This window comes from Cavia porcellus, unplaced genomic scaffold (assembly GCF_034190915.1).
Source record: "Cavia porcellus strain 051 isolate PalLab524CR breed Dunkin Hartley unplaced genomic scaffold, mCavPor4.1 scaffold_26, whole genome shotgun sequence".
NCBI lineage: Eukaryota > Metazoa > Chordata > Mammalia > Rodentia > Caviidae > Cavia > Cavia porcellus.
Window position 1 is genome coordinate 47,472,840 of NW_026947509.1, and position 22,586 is coordinate 47,495,425.

Consider the following 22,586-nt stretch of genomic DNA (forward strand, 5'->3'; position numbering starts at 1 on the left):
ATAGCCATTTTCATTATATTGGTTCCTCCTCCCCAGAGCAAGTGATATGGAAATTGGAATTTTCATTAGAATTAGATTATTACATCAATTTTTGGAAAATTATCTTCAAGTATTTCACCTTAAAGTATGTCTTGAGAGCTTTAATTTCTCTGTAATGTTTTCTAGTTTTCTGTATATAGGTCTTGTAAATTTTGTGATGAGACGTATCACTATTTCATATTTTGATGCTCTTGTAAAAAATGTGTTTTGTTGTTTTTCACCATTAAATGGAAGTATAGTGGCTCTTCAACAAACATTTATTGGTAAAACTAAAAAATAAATAAAATTCCGTATTAGCCCACAGAGACAAAGGATCTTATTTATCCCTCAGGCCACCATGGGCTGAATCCTGATCTGTACGGAGGTAATGGGATCAATATCATGTGGTTCTTGTGCCCTGATTTCTACCACACAGTGACCAAGGAGAAGATAGAGTAGCTAAAGGGCCCCATCACTGAGTGGTGCCCTTTAGTCAAAGGACAGAGTTACAAATTTCAACAGTTCAAAATTACTTCAGATATTGTCTGCCAAATAATTGCTGTGTGGAGTTTTTAAAAATTAACCTCCATACAATTTCAGTTTTTCCTTAGCAATATTGATGCTTCAGTTATCCATACGGCTTCCCTGATTTCTTATGTCAGTGTTAATCAGTGTTCTTCCACATTCTGGAATATTCCAGATGATACCCGAGTATATTGGATATATGCATGAAAGTGGACAGCCAAGCAGCCTTTTTTCCCATTCTCTAGGTTGTCTCTTCATGTTGTTGGCTATTTCCTTTATTGTGCAGATTTTTAATTTGCTATCATCCTATTCTTTAAACTATTGGTGTTATTTCTTGAGCAATTGTGGCTCTGTTCAGAAAGTCCTTGCTTGTGCTGGTGTATTAAAGAGTTTTGCCAAATTTTCTTTCAGTAGAAGGAAGGTTTCTATATAGGCCTTTGATTCATTCTGATTTATTTTAGTACAGGATGAGCTATATGGATCTGGATTCATTCTTTGGCACATGCATGACTTTTCCCAGCACCATTTGTAAAATGTTATCTTTTCTCCAACATATGCTCGGCCTGTTTGTCAAAAATCAGATGGCTGAAGGGGCTTGAAGTTGTCTCAGAATCCTCTGTTTTATTCCATTTGTCAGTTTATCTGTTTTTGTGACAGTACCATGCTGTTTTTGTTAGTATAGCTCTGTAATATAACTTGAAGTCCAAGATTGAGATACTTTTTTTCTTGTTGTTCAGGATTACTTTGGGTATTCTGGGTCTCTTCTGGTTCCACATGAATTTTACAATTAATTTTTAGTCTGTGAAAAATACTGCTGGCATTTTGACTAGAACTGTATTAAATATATAAATTATAAATATAATTTTGGAAAGGGGGAAATTTTGACAATATTGGCTCTGCTTATCCACACAGGGGGTGTCTTTCTGCTTTCTGATGTCCTCTTCAATCCCTTTTTTCAGAGCACCATAGTTTTCCTCATGCAGGTCTCTCATTTCCTTGGTTAGCTTAATTCCTATGTGATTTGTTTGAAGCTACTGTATTATAAGTGGGATTATTTTCCTGATTTTATTGTTGGTGTACAGTACAGAAGCACTATTGATTTTCATGCATTGACTTTGGAGGCACAGTGCTGAATTAGTTCCTTGGTTCTAACAAACTTCTGGTGGAGTTATTTGGATCTTCTTTGTAAAGGATTGTGTCGTAGGCAAGAAAACATGGTTTGACATCTTCCTTTCTATTAAATTCCTCTAGTTCTTTCTCTTGCCTAATTGGCCTGGTTAAAGTTTTAAGTACTAAATTAAACAAGAGTAATGAAACTAGACATTCATGTCTCATTCCTGATTTTACGCATACAGTTTTCAGTTCTTCTCCATTTAGTGTGAGTTCAGTGGTGACATAAACCATGAAATTTATTTTGCAGATTAAATGCTAGATGGTAGCAATGAATGAAGTGAGTGCCTCTGAGGATTTTTTGTTGCTCTTCCTGTTGATACAACTCCAAATTCTTGGCTTACTTTTGTAATACTAGAATTATAATTGTTAAAAACAAGAGTTTTATTTTCTGATTTTTCATATAGGCACCTTTTAAATACTAAAATAATAAAAATTAAATCTGTTATTTTTTTCCTTTAATACATTCAACTTTTATGTTTGAGCTTGGCTACTTATCTACTTTTTTGTACTGTCCATTTATTTTGAATTCATTTGGGTTAGGATAAAATGGTTCTTCATCTGTTTGCACAATAAACCTCATGAAGACGTTGAAAATTTCCTGAGAAACTTTCCCCTCCAACCAAAGAGTCTTAATTTATATTGATAATACTTGGATATTCATATTTTTAGAGTTCCTCTAGTAATTTCTGAACCACCAGGACCAAAAGCCATTAATTTTAAGAAGCCCGGGGGCTGGGGGTTTAGCTCAGTGGCGTAAGCACCTGCCTTGCAAGCAGGCAGTCGTGAGTTCGATCCCTGGTACCGATAAAAATGGAAAAGACCAAAAAAAAAAAAAAAAATTTTAAGAAGCCCACCCAACCCATCCTAGAAATCCAATTAATCAGCAGTATGAGAAATAAATGTGTGGTTTATTTCTTAATCAGATAAAGAGATATCAGTCTAGGTGCTCAACATTTTGAGCCAGAAAACTAGAGAAGGGAGAAGTTGGTGTATCTGTCACTTAGAGGGTTTCCTCAATGGGAACTAGTATGCTGAAATCAAAGAAAAATCAAAGTATTTCAAAACTTAACATCTGCTGTGTTATTGATGGACCTCGATTTATAATTCGCCTCACTGTCGTCACAGCCTTCCTGTTAGGCACTCCTATGTATTTCTCCACTTTTCTCAATAGTTATTGTCTGTCTTTCCAAAGAGAACACCAGGAGCTGTCAGAGCTTGGGGAATGTCACAGCAAGTTGCCACAGAGTCTGCCGATCAAGTCTCCCAGCTTTAGGGCACAAGCCTAACCTCATACTGTTGGGGAACCCAGAAGAAAATTCTCAGGTGTCATTTGAGGTGCAAGGGAAAAAAAGCCATTTTCACTGCAGAACACTGAAAGCTCTCTCTGGTAGGGAAGCCAGGGTGAGGAACACGCTGCTGCCCCAGATCTGTGACACAGAGGTTGGCATGCTACAAGCGGGCCCATGTGCCAGGGAACAGACGGGCCGCGCCGACCTGCGGCAGCGACCTTACAGCCTGACCTCTTTGCCCAGTGATCCCCTAAGGCAGCCCCAGCATCAGCATCGCTGCTCTCCGCATCGATGAAGGCATTCCTGAAATTTTAGACCTCCACAAACAAATCTTTCATGAGTAGAAAATGTCCCGTGAAATGCTTATGTGCATATGCTGCATTTGCATATTTAAAATGATAGATTTTCTCAAACAATTTTAGTTTTTTACAGAGTAGCCGTTGTGCAAGAATATCTCAGGCTCTCAGAAGCCAGCAGGTATCACTCCTGAGTAAAGCAATTTTTTAAAATGCTTTTTTCCTCAGACCACCAGGAAAAAATTAAATGAACTTGGAATAGTTTTCTAAAGGAATATTTAGCATTTATACCTTAATAAAATAAAGTTGCCATTATCATGCAAGGATATGAAGTGAAAAACTTGTATGCTTTCATCATCATAATATAACAGTGTGCATAATAAAGAAGGCTGAAGATTTAAAATATTTATATTTATGCCATCATTAATTGAAAATGAATAGTAACTCAGCAAACACAGCTTCCAGCACTGTGAAACATTTATATAATTTAAACATTGCAACAAATAATTGTTTCCAAAACACAAAACAAGTAAAGTGGGCTTTATGAGATTAAGTCTACCCCAAACAACAATCCACACCTTTCTTTTGGTCTTTTTAAATCTCTATAGAAGCCAAGCATGGTGGCACATGTCTGTAATCCCAATACGAGGGCGGGGGGGGGGGGCGGCTGAGGTAGGAGGATCGTTGCAAGTTTGAAACCAACCCCGGCTGCAAAGTGAGCTCAAGGCCAGCCTGAACTGCATAATAAGATACTGTCTCAAAAAAGCCAAAAAAAAAAGCAACAACAACAAAATCTCTATAGAAAAAAAAGATTTTTATATTCCTGAAACATTACTGTAAGGTAATTTATGAGAATCAGTGAGCTGGTATGAATTAAAATTAAAGCTAATGCAGAGATGCGACTTATTCTGGGACCACTGTTCATTTTTAATGGTTTCAGATAAGTGGTTTCTAAACAGTGTCGAGCATCCACCCCCAAACTCTGCAGGCGCTGGAGTGTGATGCCACGTTTTCTGACCTGTGCTTCAGGAACATGTTGACTAACAAGCCCTAACAAGATGTCAGCTAGAAAAAAAATTAAAGTGTCGTATCCCTCTTCTCCAAATAACTGCAGGATTTATAGAACATGGGCTCTGACGCTCACCTGCATTATTACTGGTCCATCTCTGCTCTGTGTAGGGAGCATTGTGGATTCAACACTAAATCAAAAAGAAAAAGAAGACCAAGCTATGAGAGTTCATTGGAGAGGCCAAACTATTATGTTACCAGGTCAAAAGAATAATACCAGTGATTTAGGGAGGGGAGGTGCTGTTCAGAGTGATTTAAGTCAAACTGTGGTTATTTCAAAGCCTGCTTGAGAATGATTTGACATTTCTTCTTATTAAAAGTGGAGTGTATGTTGCTTCCTCCTGACTTTGGGGCCGCCCTAGTAACTTTCTCGTAACTGATAGACTACAACAGAAATGTTGCTACGAGTTTTAGGGACCAGGTTGAAAAAGACAATGTGGCTTCCACCAGGACGTCCTGTACTGCCAAGGGGGAGACTGACACCCCAGAGAGCACATGTGTGTTCCTTCCAGGGGACAGTACCAGCTGAGTGCCCACCTGTCAGCTGGAAGGGACAATCAGTCCCAAGCACATCTTACTGTCGCAGCATGAGAGACTGTCAGTGGGAACTGTCCTGCCCACTTCCCAGACTCCTGGATCACGAATTGTGAGCATGATAAAACACTTGTTTCAGGTTTCAAACTTTTAGCATAATCATTAGTTACACAATACGAGTATCCAGAAAGTATTGTAACTCATTGACTTCTCCCAATAACCTCACACAATGGCCACTCTTATCCTTGGGCTTCAGAAGACAAACCAGATTCAAAGTACTGTCTGATACCCCCATCACTGCATACTTTATGAGAACCAATGCTGATTTTTTTTACATTCACAGAGTCAGGCTCCAGAGTCATTGCTCCTCAGTGTCCAGAAGTGAGTGTCACCTCTGAACTTCTTACTTGCCAATTCCCATTTTCTCATCCTCACGAGTCTCTAGAGCCAGTGACATTTTCCAGCTCTAGTTTTCTCTGTAAAGATCGATACAGTGTGGGCTTTTGCCAAATTCACCTTACTGAATGCCTCTGCCACAAACTGAGATAGTGATCCAGCAACTCCTTACGGATGCCGAGCCAGGAGATGCCATAGGACACTTCATCAGTGTACACATAGGCGAGCGGGATTGCAAAACGTCCCATGAGGAAAACTGAACTTCTAAACTCTTCTCCTTTCCTTCTCTAGGCACGTTATCTGGAGAAGCCAGGTCTTAAAGGACAGCCCAAGCAGTCACTCGTGTTCCCAAGCCCAGTGCTAACTGGTAATGCATCACTCTGTTAGCTGTGCCTCTGTCCACTCCTGCCTTTTATCTGACTTTCATTTGCTCCCTACTAACACATCACACACAAACCAGCGTTTTGAGCTCTGCTTCCTGAGAAGCTGGGATCAAACATGTTTTCCCAAATCATACATATAGTTTTGCATATTTTAGACTTTAAAAATAAATAGCAATTTATCAGGAAATCATTCTGCATGTTGTTATGCTCACTCAACAGTATATTATAAAAATTATCTTATACTAATGCAAGGAGCTCTGCTTAAGATGTTAATTGTGAATATTATTCCATCGTGTGGATGTGATAATTTTCATGTTTCTCATGTATGAATATGTATAGGATCTTTTGAATATTCCTAAAATATTAGTGTGATAAAACATTCTTCTTATATTTTGGTGCACATATGTGATAAGTTCTCCAGGTTCTACTTATAAAGGGAGTTAGCAGATTGAAGGGAGCACAGATTTCAATTTTTTTTCTGTCTTTTTCCTTTTTATTGGTACCAGGGATCGAACTCATGGCCACACACTTGCAAGGCAGGTGCTTATGCTGCTGACCTAAACCTCCAGCCCCACAGATTTCAATTTTATTAAATAGTGAAAAATTAATTTCCAAGTCACTTTTAATTTAAATCCTCATGGGCAGTTCTACATATTCCTAACTCAACTAGAGGTTGTGAGAGCTTTAAAGTCGTTTAATCTTACAGGTCTGGAAAAGAATAAAATTGTTTTGATTTGCATCTTCAGGCTCATTGCTGACACTGATGATATGGATTATTGAAATTTTTGTTAAGAAATGAACTCATTTTTCAATTTTATTTCCTTTATAATATTTTTATGTATTCTGGATCCTAATTCTTTGATGATGAAGTGCATTGCAAATATCTTTTCTCTCTCATTACAAGTATTTTTAAGTCTTTAATATTTTCACTCTTTTGTAAGAAAGACTCAAAGAATCTATAGGAAACAGGCAGTAAAAACTTATTTTTGTTTAAAAACTCTAATTGCTTTCCTTTTTATATTTAACCTTTTTGAATTTATTTCTGGAAGCATTTTAGGTACTAATTTCAATTTACTCTTTTCTCAATAGAGACTGTATCCCACTGTGTCATGTGATTTCCTTAATTTATCCTGTTATGTTAATTAATATTTCAATCACCATACTATTATCGATCACATTGCCTTAATTACTATACCTTGTTATGTAGAGTATAAGTATCTCTACACTATACTCACAGGAATAAGTATATATATGATCCCCAACCATTTCCTTCTTTTTCATATCTATCTTGCCTAGTCTTAGTTCTTTGAAATTCCCTAAGAACTTGAGAAATAGCTTTTTAAGATTTTATGAAGAAGGGATGGGGATTTAGCTTAGCGGCATAAGTGCCTGCCTTGCAAGCAGGCAGTTGTGAGTTCAATCCCTGGTACCGATAAAAACGAAAAAGACAAAAAAAATGATTTTATGAAGAATCTTGAAATAAGATTGGATTCAAAGAGTCAACAAGTATCTTAATTAAATTGGATCTCCCTATGAAGGACATAGAATCTTTGCAAGTCTGTATATTTGTTTTATTGTATTTTTCACACAGAGGTTTGTTTAGACGACTTGTTTTATTGTACTTTTCACACAGAGGTTGTTAAGAATTTTTTATTGGACTTCTAAATACTTAAGAAATTATCTTTCTAGTCTTTTAAACTGGACACTGGTAAACCTTAAAAAATGGTATGTTCAGAGTTGTAAACTATAAAGTAACAAACAGAATGTCCTAGAACTTATTCAAAACAGAACAAAGAGGACTCTTTTAGACAGGATAATAACATCTTGTTAGAAGAGGTTACATTGGAGCTGTTGCCCAACTACATGATGACATGGAGGAGAAAAGACCAACAGTACACCATCCTCAAATGGCCGATGCGTCTAGAGCAAAGCTACATGAAACAAAGTCAGACCTTGGGAAGTAAGGAGCTTATGTGAGTATAGATTATGGATTTGGAACTTTGCTCTGACCAGTCAGAGACCACTGGGTCTGCGTCCTTTGGAGAGATCAGCTGTTTGGACTAAGGATGCTCAAGACACATGGAGTATATCCATTTCACATGGTGGGCATGATTCTTCCCTTCAGTCTCCAGCTCTGCGGCCTCAATGGCATTGTCATCTGCTTCTGACTGATAGATACATGACATCATGGCAGTCACATTTCACCTTGAATTTAATGGATTTCCACTGAGTAATGGAGAGCTCTTTTCCAGCACTGTTTTTAGTAATTACTATGAGTGCTTACATTAGTGCTGGTTCTCATACACTTACAAGATTCTAGATTCTGCTTACTGCAGCATTTTTTTTTCAAAATGCAGCCAGAGTTCTCCCCTGCTCACCTCATCTATCTAGAATGTTTATTTTTGCACACATCTGCCAACTTGGCATCAGGCCACTATCAAAATAGACCCTTCCATTAGAAAGAGAAAATAGCCTTCAGGGGTAAATTTATATTTAGCTACATCAGTCTGGATCTTGTGGTTTACCTTCACATGTGTCCTAAGATTTAGTGATCAGTTAGCTATACCATCACTGGGAACCCTCTCTGGGAAAGTTCCCCATCCAATCCAATCTCTACCCAGTGAGATGATGATAACATGCCTTGATTCGAATGGAGCTGACTCACTGATTACAGCTGTCCAATTCCTTAGATGAGCTGGTTCTTGGTTTTATTCCAGTGATGTTCACTTAAATTGAACTATGTACAAGAAGGTAGTTGAGGGAAAGTATTTAGAGGATGAAGGCTTCTTTCCAAAGGATAAAATATAAGGTGGGGAGCGGGTGATTCTGTATGGAGTTAACCAAAATGGCAATATTGATTCTCCCTTAAACTGTTATTTTGAAAACAGAACTTGACAGCTCTTATTATAGATTTCTCCCACCCTCAGATGACTCACTGCCTCAAGGGTGCTCAGGAATGGAGGGGGACATTGGCTGTTTCTCTACCCCGTCTATTAATGGCACAATTCCTTTCCTCGGCCTCGAGCTGCTTCCATTGCCTGACTCATAGCACTCTCAGGACTATGTAACACAGAGCACTGTGGTGGGCTGGGCAGAGCTTTAGAGCCTGACTTCCCCATTTACTCCATCATTTACTGTGCAACCTCAAGCTATGCGACCTTTCTGTATCTCAGTTTTCTCCCTTTTAACTGTGGATTTTCTCTCGATTGGTTGATGCACTTAAAACCGATCTGGACCCATTAAAAACTACTAAATATACTCTATCACCAAAGTTTTAACAAATACCCTACTCCCTCCCCATCAAATATAATTTTTAGACAATGACTTTACCAATTACTTCACAGCTCATGTAACCCATGGACGAACCCAAGGACGAATTCGCATATACTCTCTTTTCCTGCCAACTTAGGCTCTACTGTTCTTTTAAAATCTCCCATCAGAGGAACTATCTCTCCATCCAACAATGATCAATCCGACTGTTCACCAGGAGACTGTATGCTCTCCCATCTGCCCTAAGAATATTCCCCAGCCATGCTTGCAGCTGCAATGTTTACCCAAGATAATTTATGGATTACAGTCCTTAAATACAGTCTCCTTATCCCTAAAGTGCCCCACAAAATATCTCACTTGTTTTGTGATTTTGCCATCACTCTGGTGTATTGACAACCTTTGGAAACAAATGACATCACTCTAAGGACAGTTTTTGTTTGTTTGATACCAGGGATCAAATTCATGATCTCATGCTTGGCAGGCAGGTGCTTTTACCACTGAGCTAAATCCCCAGACCTCTAAGGACAGTTTTATAATTTATTTTCACTTTGAAAAGAGTCAGATTTGCTTCAGCTCTAATGAATGCATTTATGAAAAATTAAATGAACATTAGCGCCAAGCTGCATTTTTTTCTAAAGGGAAAATGTTAAGAATCTTGTTCATTAACACTCTCCTCTCTAAGTAATGCTCACTGTGGCTTTTTCCTTCATGAAGTTTTCTTGACTGTAAGTATGGCCTCTTTTAAAAATCCAATATTATAACCATTTTGCAAGAGAGTTTGGTAGTTTTTTACAAAACTAATCAAGTTTGTCTTATTATACAATCCAGGAATCAAATGTAATCAAATGAATTGAAAACTTACATCCACACAAATACCTGCACACAAATATTTGTAGAGGCTTTATTCATAGCTGTCAAAAATTGGAAGCAACTGGGACGTGCTTCAGTAGGCAAGTGGACAACCAAAGATATGTTCTATACAGTGAAATATTAATTCAGAAATAAAAAGAAATGAGCTACTGAGCTACCAAAAGTACAGAGGAAAGTTAAATAGACATTGCTAAGTGAAAACCCTATCTGAAAAACTGCATATTGTAGCATACTAAACATAGGATATTCCAGAGAAGGCAAAATGCTCAAGACAGTGAAAGTAACAGTGGTTACCAGGGTAGGAAAAGAGAGAGGAGGGGAATGAATAGACTGGGTACCGGGATTTCCAGGGCAAACTATTCTGTATGATAACATAATGACGAGTAAATGACACTACTCGGCAAATCCTACAGGACTGTAAAACACAGTGAACTCTAATGGAAACTATGAATTCTAGTTAATAATGCATCGTAGTACTTCATCAGTAGTAACAAATGTACCAACCAACGATGAGTGTTCCCAACGGGAGAGACTGGGCATGTGGCGGACAGGGATTCTATGAGAGCTCCATTTCATCTGTTCAGTTTTCCTGTAAACCTAAAGTTGCTCTAAGAAATAAAATCTATTAATTTTTTAATTCAAGAATATTTATATTAATCACTTCATAGTAGCCCCCAAGGAGGGTATTTTTAATAACTCGGAGGTGTGTGCATGTGTGTGTGTGTGTCTACACCAAGGGAGTGGGACTATTGTGGGTCATCTTGGAATTTTACACACCTCCCTGTCCTATCCTATGCTGTGACCTCTTACAACATCCTTTGTGACAATAGACTAGGCTGATGTCCCCCATACACCCAAGTTGGGCCTTTTATCTTTCCATATATTTGCCTGGATTTAATCTGCTTCCATGGCTTTCAGCAAGTTTTCTTCCTTCCTTCCTTCTTTCCTTTCTTTCTTCAGTATGACTTTTAAAAAATTTGGGGACAGGGTCTTGCTAAGTCACTACCTTAAAAAGATCCCCCAGGCTGGCTTCGAACTCCTCATCCTCATGCCTCGGCTCCCCGTTCCTGCAGGGCTATGGTCTTCCCAAGGCTACTTCTGCACCGAGATTCAAACTCGCAGCCTTTTCTGTGTTCTACTATCAGGACCTTGACGCCGGATCTCACAGAATATTTCTCTAGAATGCAGAGTGGTGATCCTTTCTAGAGCCCGTGCCTGTTTTACACAACCTCTGTGTCTGTCAGAGGAATCACATTTACATGAAACCACGCTGGCTAGACTCTTCATATCCAAACACCTTAGCTTATCTTTCACTAAGCCTTTTTAAAAATTTGATTCCTGCCTATGTTTTCTGTCTGGTTCTTTTGCTTATAAACAAGGACGAGCTCATGGTTCCCATGGAACTCTCCTCTTCCTGTGCCTCCATTTTCTTCAGTACCACAAGTTCCTCATGAGCAGAAGTCTGGGACAGGAAGTGCATTTCGTAAATATGCATTGAAGATCATATTTAGATTCTATTATTTTTGTTCCAAGATCCATTTTAAAATTTCATATTAAAAGATGACTTCAAGAAAGTGAAAAGTTTATTTAAATGGCGGAAAGGGTGAATACTTTATCTGGATGAGACTTACACAAGGGATATTGTTTTCTATTCTATGAGATAGATTTTTCCTTGCATTGATTGCACCGATGTCTCTTTAAAAGCTGCACTGTATTTGTTTTGATTGATTGCAGATGGATCAATGGCTTCGGTTTTCTAGTTAGGTGAGGTGGGGAAGCCACCCCACCTCACCTCAACTACCCCTCCTTGCTTTACCGCTAGGCAATGCATTCGCAGTGTTCCAACCATAACTACACAGGTATTTAATTGTTACAACCAAAGGAGACGGCAGGGATCACTGAAGTGAGCAGGATCACCTAAGTGGACAATTACAAACCACATTTCCCCACCGCGTCGTCCCAGCGTTCTTTCTCGGTTAACTGATACCCACATCTGGTTAGCCTGGGGCTTTCCAGCTCCTGCTTTGCCAAACAAGCCAGGTGAACTTCTTGTGGTCCCCACTTTTAAAACCAGTCCTCAGGCCAGGGGGCTTCCACAGTGCCTCCCCCTTGCCCGGCCCGCCTGGCTGCCCGGTGGCACCGCTCGGGAGGCCGGTGCGCTCCCCGGGCCGTCCCCGGGGGGCCCTGACCTCCTCCCCGGAGACGCGAGCGAGGCCAGGCCGGGCCGCCCCGTGGCTCCGCACGGCTCCTCCTCCCCGGACAGGGCCAACCAGAGCCCGGGAAGCAGGGCCGGGGCCGCTCCCGGTGCAGCCGGCGGCGCGGACGCGAGGCCGAGGGGGCGCTGTCCGCCGCGCGCGGTGCTGAACGCGCGGCCCCGCAGCGCCCCCGCGCGCCCGCGCAGCCGAGTCCCGCGAGGTGGGGGCGGGGAGGGGCGCCGGGCGCCGGCGGGGGCGGCCGCACCGCTCGGCCTCGGGGAGGGCGCGGGGAGGGCGGCGGGCGCGCGGCCCGGGGAGCCGGGTGCTGCCTGGGGCTGCGGAGCCACCATCATGGTGAAGAGGAAGAGCTCCGAGGGCCAGGAGCAGGACGGCGGCCGCGGCGTCCCCCTGCCCATCCAGACCTTCCTGTGGCGCCAGACCAGGTGAGGGGCGCGCACGGCCGGGGCGCGGGGCGGAGGGTCCGGGGTCCCGGGGTGCCCGCGCCTTCGCCTGCGAGGCCCGGACCTCGCCGCAGCCGGGGCTCCGGGTCGGGCTCTGCGTCCCTGCTGAAAAACACGCATTCGAAATATTCCGGTGAAGTTTGACGGCCAGCAGCAGATCGGCGGCTCGGGGTGACTGTGTGCGTGATTTAGGGCTGGGAGGGGGCGGGAGCGGGAAGGTGACCGTGACCCGCCGGGCTCCTGCTGAAATTCCCGCCCGGTGACCTGTTGTTTTCCAGCTCCTGTCGGCGGCGAATATCCGCAGTGCCCACTTGTTACCCATTTTTGCTCAGATTCGACCAGCGTAGTCTCTCTGGCTAAGGCTCCGGAGGGGGATTTTTCAAAAGGGATTTATTCTCCCGGACCAGCCTGAAACCAATGGCAATAAACAGCAAAGAAGATTTATTATTATTATATTATTATTATTAATTTCAGCGATATATCAGATAAGACATTAGATTTGCAAATCACGATTCCCAGCCGTGTCTCTTTCCAGTTTTTCTTACACCCTTCGAGCGATGCAGTCCTTCTGACTGTGGGTGACTTCGAATTGGATTAGGCAAAAGTCTCCAGAATAAGAGTGGATGTGGAGAATTACGGAGACCCACATCTTTTTTCCTCATATATGTAATTACACACGGAAGAGCAAATGTCAGCTGTTCAGCACCTGCTCATTAACGAGCTATAGGGAAGCTTCAAATGTACGTTGCCTAGCATCGTGCTTTTTCGTTGGAAAATATGTCATCGAGATGCTTTAAAAGTAATTTTACTTGTGTTTGTAACAATCTTTTTATTAATTTTTCAGTGCTTTTTTGAGGCCTAAATTGGGGAAGCAGTATGAAGCTTCTTGTGTGGTATGTGATTTTCTCCATTTCGTGATCATTTCCATATTCTCTGTTGTAACTTGAATCCAAAGAAAGACTAAGTCATACTGATCGTACATATTAATCCACTCGGCCGTATTACCGAACACCTCCCGTGTGCCATACACAATTGCACTCCCAGCATCCAGCAAAGAAGAGACAACCTTGTTTACATTCTAGTAGGAGACACACAGGCCACAAACAAATTGGTTAGAAAGATGCAGAATGAACCAGATGATAATAAGCACCATGTGGAAAAATTAAGCAACAGATATTAGAGATCATTATGATGGGGGTCCTAATTTATAAGCAGGGGGTAGAAAAGGCCTGAGGTTGTGCTTGGGAATAGCTTGGGTGGTTGAAGAACCTACGCCCCCAGTGGGGAATGAGTGACAGGTGGGGAGTGATTGAATCACAGAAGGGAGGGCAGAGTGGTAAGTGAATCAGGTGGTAGAGGCAAAGGTGGAAATTCAAACGGTTAATCAGCAAAACTGAGACCATTATACGATGGACCTTCGTAGGAGAAATGCTGTGAATTGCCTTAACAATATGCAATTCTTTACTTGTAGGTTTTGCATCTATTTTTCAAATCAGAAAATGTATGCTATGAAATAACTGAGGGAACAGTGCTATTAATGTGTATACAGAATAAAGTATGTTTGTCCTGAGGGTCTAAGTGAATCCCATATCCTTACAAATTCCCAGTTTATTAACTGAGACAATAAAATATGGAAATCGTGAAGCAAAATTGAAATGAATCATAACAGACTTCGTTAAAACTCGGACCTTTCATGGTATGTACTATAATGTAAAAGTAGAAATGTGCCTATTTACACAGGTTAGAGTCATAAGCTGTGATGGAAGCCAACTGGAGAGTTACACACACACACACACACACACACACACACACACAAACACACACACACTGAGGTAGGAATTTGTCTTGTGTCTTCTTTCAAAGTTGTCACAGAGATATTTTTGAAATATAAATTTCTTGTAAGGATCTGTTAATGGAATTTCTTGTTGTACCTAACTTGTAAGAATAGTTTGGCACCTGAAATCTTTAAACTTTCCTTAAACTATGCTGACAATTACACTCGCTTAAAAACCATCATGATTTTATAAGTCTGATATTTTAGTGTAGTCAAATTATGATAGGTAGACAGATAGGGATAAAGACAGGGTGTGCAGGTATCAGCATCAAAAACAATTTCCAGGATTTAAAAATCATAAAAAAGAAACATTAGTAATATTTAAGAAGAAAATTACATCAACTTCCCCAAACTCCCCAAGAGGATGGAGTATAGAACTCACCCGCTTCATTGTATCCATTAGTTGTATAAATTCTTTTTTTTTTTTTTTTTTTTTTTGTCTTTTTCCTTTTTATCGGTACCGGGGATCGAACTCACGACTGCCTGCTTTCAAGGCAGGCGCTTATGCTGCTGAGCTAAATCCCCAGCCCCCGTATAAATTCTTTATAATCTTTCGGTCACCTTTTATTTAATATCACCTAGATATACAGACATATTTGGATTTTTCCAGCATAACTAAAGGTTTCAATTTAATTTCCTTAAAAGAAAAGACTATACATGGGTGTACTCCTTACCAAAACTTTAGTGTACCTCGTATTCATAAAGGTGAACTTTTTGAGTTAAAATGTAAATAATTTTCTTTGGATAATCTCTTAATAAGCCATATCTGTTTCCTAAATAGCCTAGTAATACAGGATAAATATCTGGTAATACCATTAGAACAATTAAGACTTGTAGTATTTTGATCTTTCTACAAGATAATTTTGCTAATTCCTTGATGACTTGGTACATCGAGCACCAATCATGTGTCTGCTATTCTAGTACTTAACAGTTTCACTTTCTTCAGCAGCTCGTAATGACATTCTTTTCCACCATTAAAAAAGAAAACAGTGGGATCAACTTATTTTTTGTTCTAGGAGACTTAACAAGCAATAAAACAAAGATGGCTCATTCCCTTCTCCTTCTTTCTCTCCCTTCCCCTTTCTGTACTGTACAGTGTTCTTTGATTTTTCCAGAATCTATTTTAAGGAGTGTTCTGTGTCAGGCCATTGCTTGGGACATGGAATAAATCAGGAACCTCAAACTCAGATTTCTTGGAGGAGCTCTGTCTTAGTTAATATGTATTGAGCAAGCTGACATAAATTCTGTCTCTTAACGACAGTTTAGTGGATCACATTTCATTTTGGTCTGCAGTTGTGACAGCCCCTTTGAATGACTCAGTAATGTTCTGCAAAATATTATATTAAGAAAAATCTCAGGGGGTTATAGGCCTGATAGTCTTTGTTAGAGGAAGCTTATTTCGAAGGAAATAAGGATTGCTTAGTAATTTAAGCCATTTGGATCGGAGGCCTGAAAATGAACAACAAGGAGAAATTATAATTGACCCACTGAATGTCAGCAGATGCATGCCATGCCATGTGAGTGCATCTTTAAGAATTTGATCCAGTGACGTGGATCATTTAGGGTTTATGGAAGCTCAGTGTATAATTCTTACCAATCAGGATCTTCAGTTTCTCATCTTACATTCCTTTTTTTAACCTACAGTCCTTTGAACGAGTGCTGGTAGAAAACAAATTGCATGGCCTTTCTCCTGCCCTGTCTGAAGCCATCCAGAGCATTTCCAGATGGGAGCTGGTGCAGGCTGCTCTGCCGCACGTTCTCCACTGCACGGCAACCCTCCTTTCCAACAGGAACAAGCTAGGTTGGTGCCCCTGCATCGCTTGTTGATTGCACCGTCGCCCTTTATGTTAAACCCTCATGAGAACAGTGTGTACGGAGCGTTTACCATTGTCCCAGGCACTGTGCACAGATTTCCCATTTAGTTCTCACAAAACTCCCTTTGCACTGGTGCCATCGTGATTTCCATTTTACCAATGAGCGAACTGATTATCTTTATTTTAGTTTTTAACAAGCAATACTTAAATATATTTTATTATTTTATAATAATAAATATTATAATATAATATAATATTTATATTATATATAATAATAAATATAATAATAAATAAATATAATAATATAATATAATATTTATATTATATATAATAATAAATATAATAATAAATAAATATAATAATAATAATTATTATTATAATTATTTATATATATTAAATATATTTATTATTATATTAATATATATTATTAATATATATTAATCCTTTACTTAAGGATTAAACTATTGTAAGTGAGCCAAAGCCAGGGATTTTCTCTTTGGCATATTCTCTTCAGACATTTTCCCAGCTGTGTAGTATTGTGTGTGAGTGTGTGTGTATGTGTATGTTTGTGTACACATAAAGATTATTTTGCAAGTTGTTTTTCTTGCTGGCAATATGTCCTAGCTGTCTATCCTGTGTTAGAAGGCACACTCTTCTCCATTTCTTCTGTGCCCCTCATTAAGGTCTCTACTCAAATATTATCTTTATAAATGGACCTGTCTGGATTCTGTGGTCCAAAATAGAATGCTTATTATCTTCAAAGCCTATACTTTTGTGTCATGGTGCCTATTTGGTAACATTTGGATATCTGATTCTCATAGACTATATTGCAGAGATTGCAGCCAATAAGAAAGTCCCCCAGAACAAGAATGAGTCCTGCCTACAGTTGTTGCTAGGGAAATATTAGTGTCTTCTGGGGAACTGGGGCACAGAGCAAAAGATGTTTCCCAGATCAGAAGTTGAAATCCATTGTTCAGCTCACAGAGTTTACCTTTACTTAGCTATGTGGGTTGTTTCATGCAGGCCATCAGGATAAACTGGGTGTCGCTGAGACAAAACTCCTGCACACCTTGCACTGGATGCTCCTGGAGGCCCCCCAAGACTGCAACAGCGAGCGGTTTGGGGGCACAGACCGAGGATCCAGCTGGGGTGGCAGTAGCAGTGCTTTCATCCACCAGGTTGAAAACCAGGGTTCCCCAGGGCAGCCCTGTCAAAGCGGCCCCAATGATGAAGAAGAGACCAGCAGAAGGAAAGTCTTCCAGAACTCCATGGCCACCGTGGAGCTCTTTGTGTTTCTGTTCGCTCCCCTGGTGCACAGGATTAAGGTAAGCAGGAAGGGAGACTGGGTCTGGGCTGGGACAGAGTCGCGTCTTCCAATGACATCTCCATGGTCTGTGATTCTTGACTTTGTGTGATTTTATAACCAGCCAAGGAATTGGAAGTTTTATTTTTTACTAAACTGAAAAACACTACTTCAAAACCATAAATCGTCATATGTCCTTTACTCACCTAAAAGTCAGTGGTTCTTTACCCGTCTCAAAATAACGCCCAGCATATTAGACATTATGTATAAGGTCAAGCTGATTGAGAGCTTGAATTCTTTTACTATATGAACTGTCGATCTCTACTGGATACCTCTGATCCAGCCTCAGGAGCCATTGAGTATCCTACTATCTATGGAACAATTGTTCTTCCCATCTTTTCTTCGTCAGTGGTATGTGCTGAAATATGGGGAAAAAAATTGTGACTTGCCGGGTGGCCCAGTTTGGTGCCATCCCTTGAATACCTTCGTGCTCCCTGCTGGGACCTCCTTTCTCTTCTGTCTTCCTTCTTGGTCCTTCAAACTCCAGTTTCAGTCTCATCATTTTCACGAGGGTTCCACCCTGCCCTCCGCCATGTACACATGGTCCCTAACTCTTCCATATTCTGTGGCATTCTTAACTGCTTCCACCTTCTACCCCATATTTTCACATGACTGTGTCTTTCTCCTCAGTTCCCTCACAACTCAAATGTTGACACCTTGGAAAGTTCTTTCTTGACGACTCTTGTGCCGTGAGCATATTGGCCTATGTCTTCTCTATTTTTTTTCCTTAGTACTTATCACATCCTGAGTTTTCAGGTTTGCATGATTGTTACTGCCCATCATTCCCACTCAAACAGTGCTTGTTGAGTACAGGCACACTGCTTGTGATGGTCACACTGCTTCCTGAATGTGTGGCCTAGTGTGTGTCATATAAGATGCATCAAAAAGTTTTTAACGACTCACTCATTGAAAAAATCCGAGTTATTATCAGAAGCCGATCCAAGTGCTAAAAACAGCAATTGTGCATGGATACATAGTGCTCCAAATGGAGAAGACAAAGAAAAAGATTCTTAGAAAGAGCCTAGAAAGTGGTGTGTGTGTCAACAAATATCATCTGCATTGGAAAAATGTGGAAAAACAGGGATGCACAGAGAGGCTCTAGCTTTGTTTGGAAGACATGGCTGGGAATTCAAGATGTGGAAACAGATTACACTAAAATCCGTACCACCTGCTTTCTGCTATAAGGCACTGAGCAGTTTACTGTAGCCTCAGTTTCCCCAGGAATAAATTGGACATTAGAATAAGTTTACAAGGCATTGTGAGGATTGCATGGGTTATATTGCTCAGCCTGACAAACAGAAAAGCATCAACAAATATTAGCAGGCCTTGAGGTTGATATTTTATTGCTATTGGTATTATGTAACATTGGTAGAGAAGCAGCTAAGTCCTCTTTCAGGAGGAAATATAGGTAGTTGAGAAAGCTCACCCAACAGCCTCAAGTTTTACCTGTGGCCTGGCAATGGGACACTTAGAAGAAATAAGAAAATGCATGCAAACGCCACACAGTGATAAATAGTAAATCATTATTATTAGCTCTACTTACATCATGCCTATTGTTTTGTCCATTTGTCATTGCTATGAGGGAAGTATTGTTCTAGATGCCATGAAGAATCAATAGTCCCCTCAATACATTTCCCTGGAGGCCTTTTCCAGTCAAGAGAGGAATTTCCTTTTCCAGTATAGTTAGGGAGTATAAAAATCCTCAGATCAGGACCTTTTGGCCTCGGCACTGTTGGCATTTGGGGCCAGTTATTTCTCTGTGGTGTGATGCATTCCTATGTCTTGAGGGACTTCTTATCTCTCTGTCCTCTATCTGCAAGATGCCAGTAACCTACCCTCTCTCCTGAGCGGTGACAAACACAAATGACTCCTGCAGTCACCAGATGTCCCCAGGTAGTCGGGTGCAAATGAATCACCCCTGGCTGAGAGCTGGTGCCCTCAGGCTTCCTTAGCTTGCAGGTAATCAAACTGCACCTGTCTTTTCCTGTCCATCCTGCACCCGTGTGCTTTGCCTGACACCAGCACAACTATATGCTTTCCCTTCACTCTTCCAACCCTAGATCAAAACCAAATCCCACCTTTTCTAGTCTGACCCTGGAGACTACCTACTGCTGGGGAGACCACACGACCATGGACTAGTGCTTTTGCAAAGCCGTGACAGCCGAAGTGTGCGGCCAGCTGGTCAATCTTTTCTCTTACTCCTTAGAGAACTGCGGGTTGAGCCTCGGGTAGGACTACGGACTGGTGAGGGCCAAGCCTGGCTCAGTCAAGGCTGAGGCCGCCACCCCACCACTTCACCCTGTGTCCACTCCTCGGCCTCTTACCCTTGCTTTGCTCTCTGCCATTGCATGGCAGACAATTTTCAACGTCGTCTCTGATTTTTACAGCCACCCACAAGGGCGGGTTTCTCTGCTTCTGTTTAGCCAGAAAGGAAGCTGAGGGTTGCAGAGATAATAGTAAAGCTGATTAATAAACCAAAGTTAGATTCAGGTCCAGTGCTACCTGACTTTCTGCAGAATTTGGTTCAAGGTTCTGCCCTGGGGCTATTTTCGCTGGCCCAAGAGTAGCCTCTGAGCTGTCGGACCTAATCTCTCTCTTGCAGTATTCATCCCAGCTGTCTTTGAAACCACATCAGGCCTTTCTCTTGAAACTTTCTGTTTTCTTAACAACCCCACATTCTGTCCGTTGTTCTTGCATTCCTGATTATTTCTGCTATATCTCTTGCGAACTTAATTTCTTTGTCCCGTCAATCTTGAGGTTCTCCAGAAATTCATCTTGGCCACCTTCCTCTTCTTACTACATCTTGGCCTCAGAAGAGCTCCTTCCCTGCCCCAGTTTCACTTGCTATTTCTGTGGTACAGGCTGAGATCACCTACTTCTGTGCTCTAAAGCAGACACCTCTCTTGGAATCTAGACCAAGTTTTCAACTGACTTCTTCAAATAGCTGACCCATAACACATCAGGTTCCCCTGGAGTGAGCCCTTGTCCCCTGTGCTGCATTTCAGGTCACTTGCACAGACTCATGACCTTTGCTTTCCCTCTCATCCTTAGCCGCACAAGCCACTAATCACAGAATCCTACCCATTTGTCTCCTAACTAATTCTCAAATTAAAACATTTTCTCACTTTGACTTAGTACTTTAACTTAAGCTCTCGCCATGTCTGACTTGGACTTCTTTCTTCCCTGGGTTCTCCCATATGATCCAACATCAGTACCAAAACAATCTGTCTAAGGCATGGATTGATCTGTGTGTTTAAGATAGTTTGTTGGTTCTTATCATCTAAAGGATAAAATTCCAATTCCTAGATCTCATGTACTCAGCTTTCCATATGTTTGACTATTTCTCCTGTGTGTGAGATCCAGATCTTTGCAGCCTCCTCAAGAATATAATTTTTATAAAGCCGTTTGCAAACAGGTCCTGCTCCCTGGAATGCCTCATACTTACTCCTCTGTCTAGAAAATACCTACCCATTCTTTAGAACTTCACTTAAATTCCATCTTTGCTCCTTCTCTATTTCCATAATACTCTAGGGACATCTTTATTGTTAATACTTAGTTTATTGTCATTGTCATCCCTTCAAGTGCTTTTCTCTCCCACTACATTCTGAATAGTTTGAAGACAGTAATTATCAGTATACGATTATCATTGTAACTAACATAGTTTATGCATTTAGGAGGTACTTAGTATTTGTTGGATGAATGAATTCATTGATAACTAAATTACTCTAATATAAATGGCTCATTAATTTGTAAGACTATTATTTAATGTGCATTTCACTATTTTGATTTATAGTTAACTCAGATATTTCAGATGAAATCAATACTCTAAAAATTATGTCAAATATACTATTAATTTTAGGCTAAACTTAATTTTAAATAAACTTATTCACAAATATTCATTAAACAGAAAACCTGAAATACGGTGTCATAATGTTATAATTTTATAATAGCCACTTGTTCCTTCAATAAATATTTGGAGTGCTTACTGCATGCTAGATATTATTTAAAGTACTGGAGAAATAATAGGAAACAAAGAATGTGCAGGACTGCAAGAGGATTTTAGCGAACTCTATATAGGCAAAGTAAGCAATTTAAAACTGGAATTTAAAATAACAATTGTTTGATTAAATCTAAGAAACTAGTAAATACATTTAAAATTGCTGTGAGATATCATGGGAACAGACCTTCCGTGAGAGCGAGAAAAGCACCTGAAATATAGCAACATGGATTCTACCAGTGTTTATTACAACTTGTGGTTTTTCTCAGGACGTTAAGACCATCTGCTCCACAGCTGCCTAAATGATAAAATAGTCTCTTCTCCAGCTGTCCAGTTGCTGTTTGGATGCGTCATATAACTTTGGGGATTGAATGAAAGGAGACTCTAGCAGAGAGTTAGGGCCCCAGACTTTACAGCCTTCCATCAACTGAAAAGACTTACAAAAGAGCAGAGCAACATAACGGGGAGGCCATGGGTGTTATTGGAAGAAAATGTAGATACGCTCATTCAATCAACAGCTGTGCGTTTATCCTTTTGGAGGAAATGCTCAGAACTCATCTTGTTCTCAAAAATGTTGTATTTGGGGATATAACAGATTAGAACATCATGACGGTAGCTGTCACACTGAGAGGGCAGGTGTTAAAGGGCAGGATTTTAGTACAAGATCTCAGCGTTTCCTGAGGCAGTGTCCATGGAGTTTCACTTGTGTCAGGATTACTCAGGAAAATCATGGAAAATGATTGAGCTCAGAAAACCAAGAGATTAATAAAACCAGGTCAATTGATATTCCACTTCTTGAATTTCTGAAGACAGATCTGGTGAGCTTTACTTAATGTTAATTCCCTGCTTGCTGAGTAATGCCACACAGATTTCCCGTGTCCATTTTAGGGGAATTTGGGTTACTCTCCTCTAACCCCTGTCTGTCTAGCTTCTTGCTTAACATCTCTAGCTGAGGGTCTAATAGGCATCTCAAAGAGTATGTCATGCTTCTGAAATTCCTAAGTCTTCTCCTCCTCATCATCTTGTCCATTTTTATCGATGACAGAACCAAAAATCCTTCCCACCCTTCTTTCTCTCACATTTTACTCCCTACTAATTAG

At 40.5% G+C, this 22,586-nt stretch overlaps 1 protein-coding gene across 12 annotated transcripts in view; it reads left to right on the top strand.

The window, feature by feature from the left end:
* Positions 1-12,294: 12,294 nt before the first annotated feature.
* Unc80 (unc-80 homolog, NALCN channel complex subunit) overlaps positions 12,295-22,586 on the top strand; it is a 201,309-nt gene continuing 191,017 nt past the window's right edge. For 7 of the 12 annotated variants that reach the window (XM_063237423.1, XM_063237430.1, XM_063237424.1 and 4 more), the window contains exons 1-4: positions 12,295-12,460; positions 13,323-13,371; positions 15,957-16,113; positions 17,150-17,451. In XM_063237423.1, coding sequence (XP_063093493.1) covers positions 12,369-12,460; positions 13,323-13,371; positions 15,957-16,113; positions 17,150-17,451 — 600 coding nt within the window. In that variant the 5' untranslated portion in view covers positions 12,295-12,368. Of the gene's footprint in view, positions 12,461-13,322; positions 13,372-15,956; positions 16,114-17,149; positions 17,452-22,586 lie in introns of those variants that run through there. The other 5 variants (XM_063237431.1, XM_063237432.1, XM_063237428.1 and 2 more) reach the window with 2 other exon arrangements.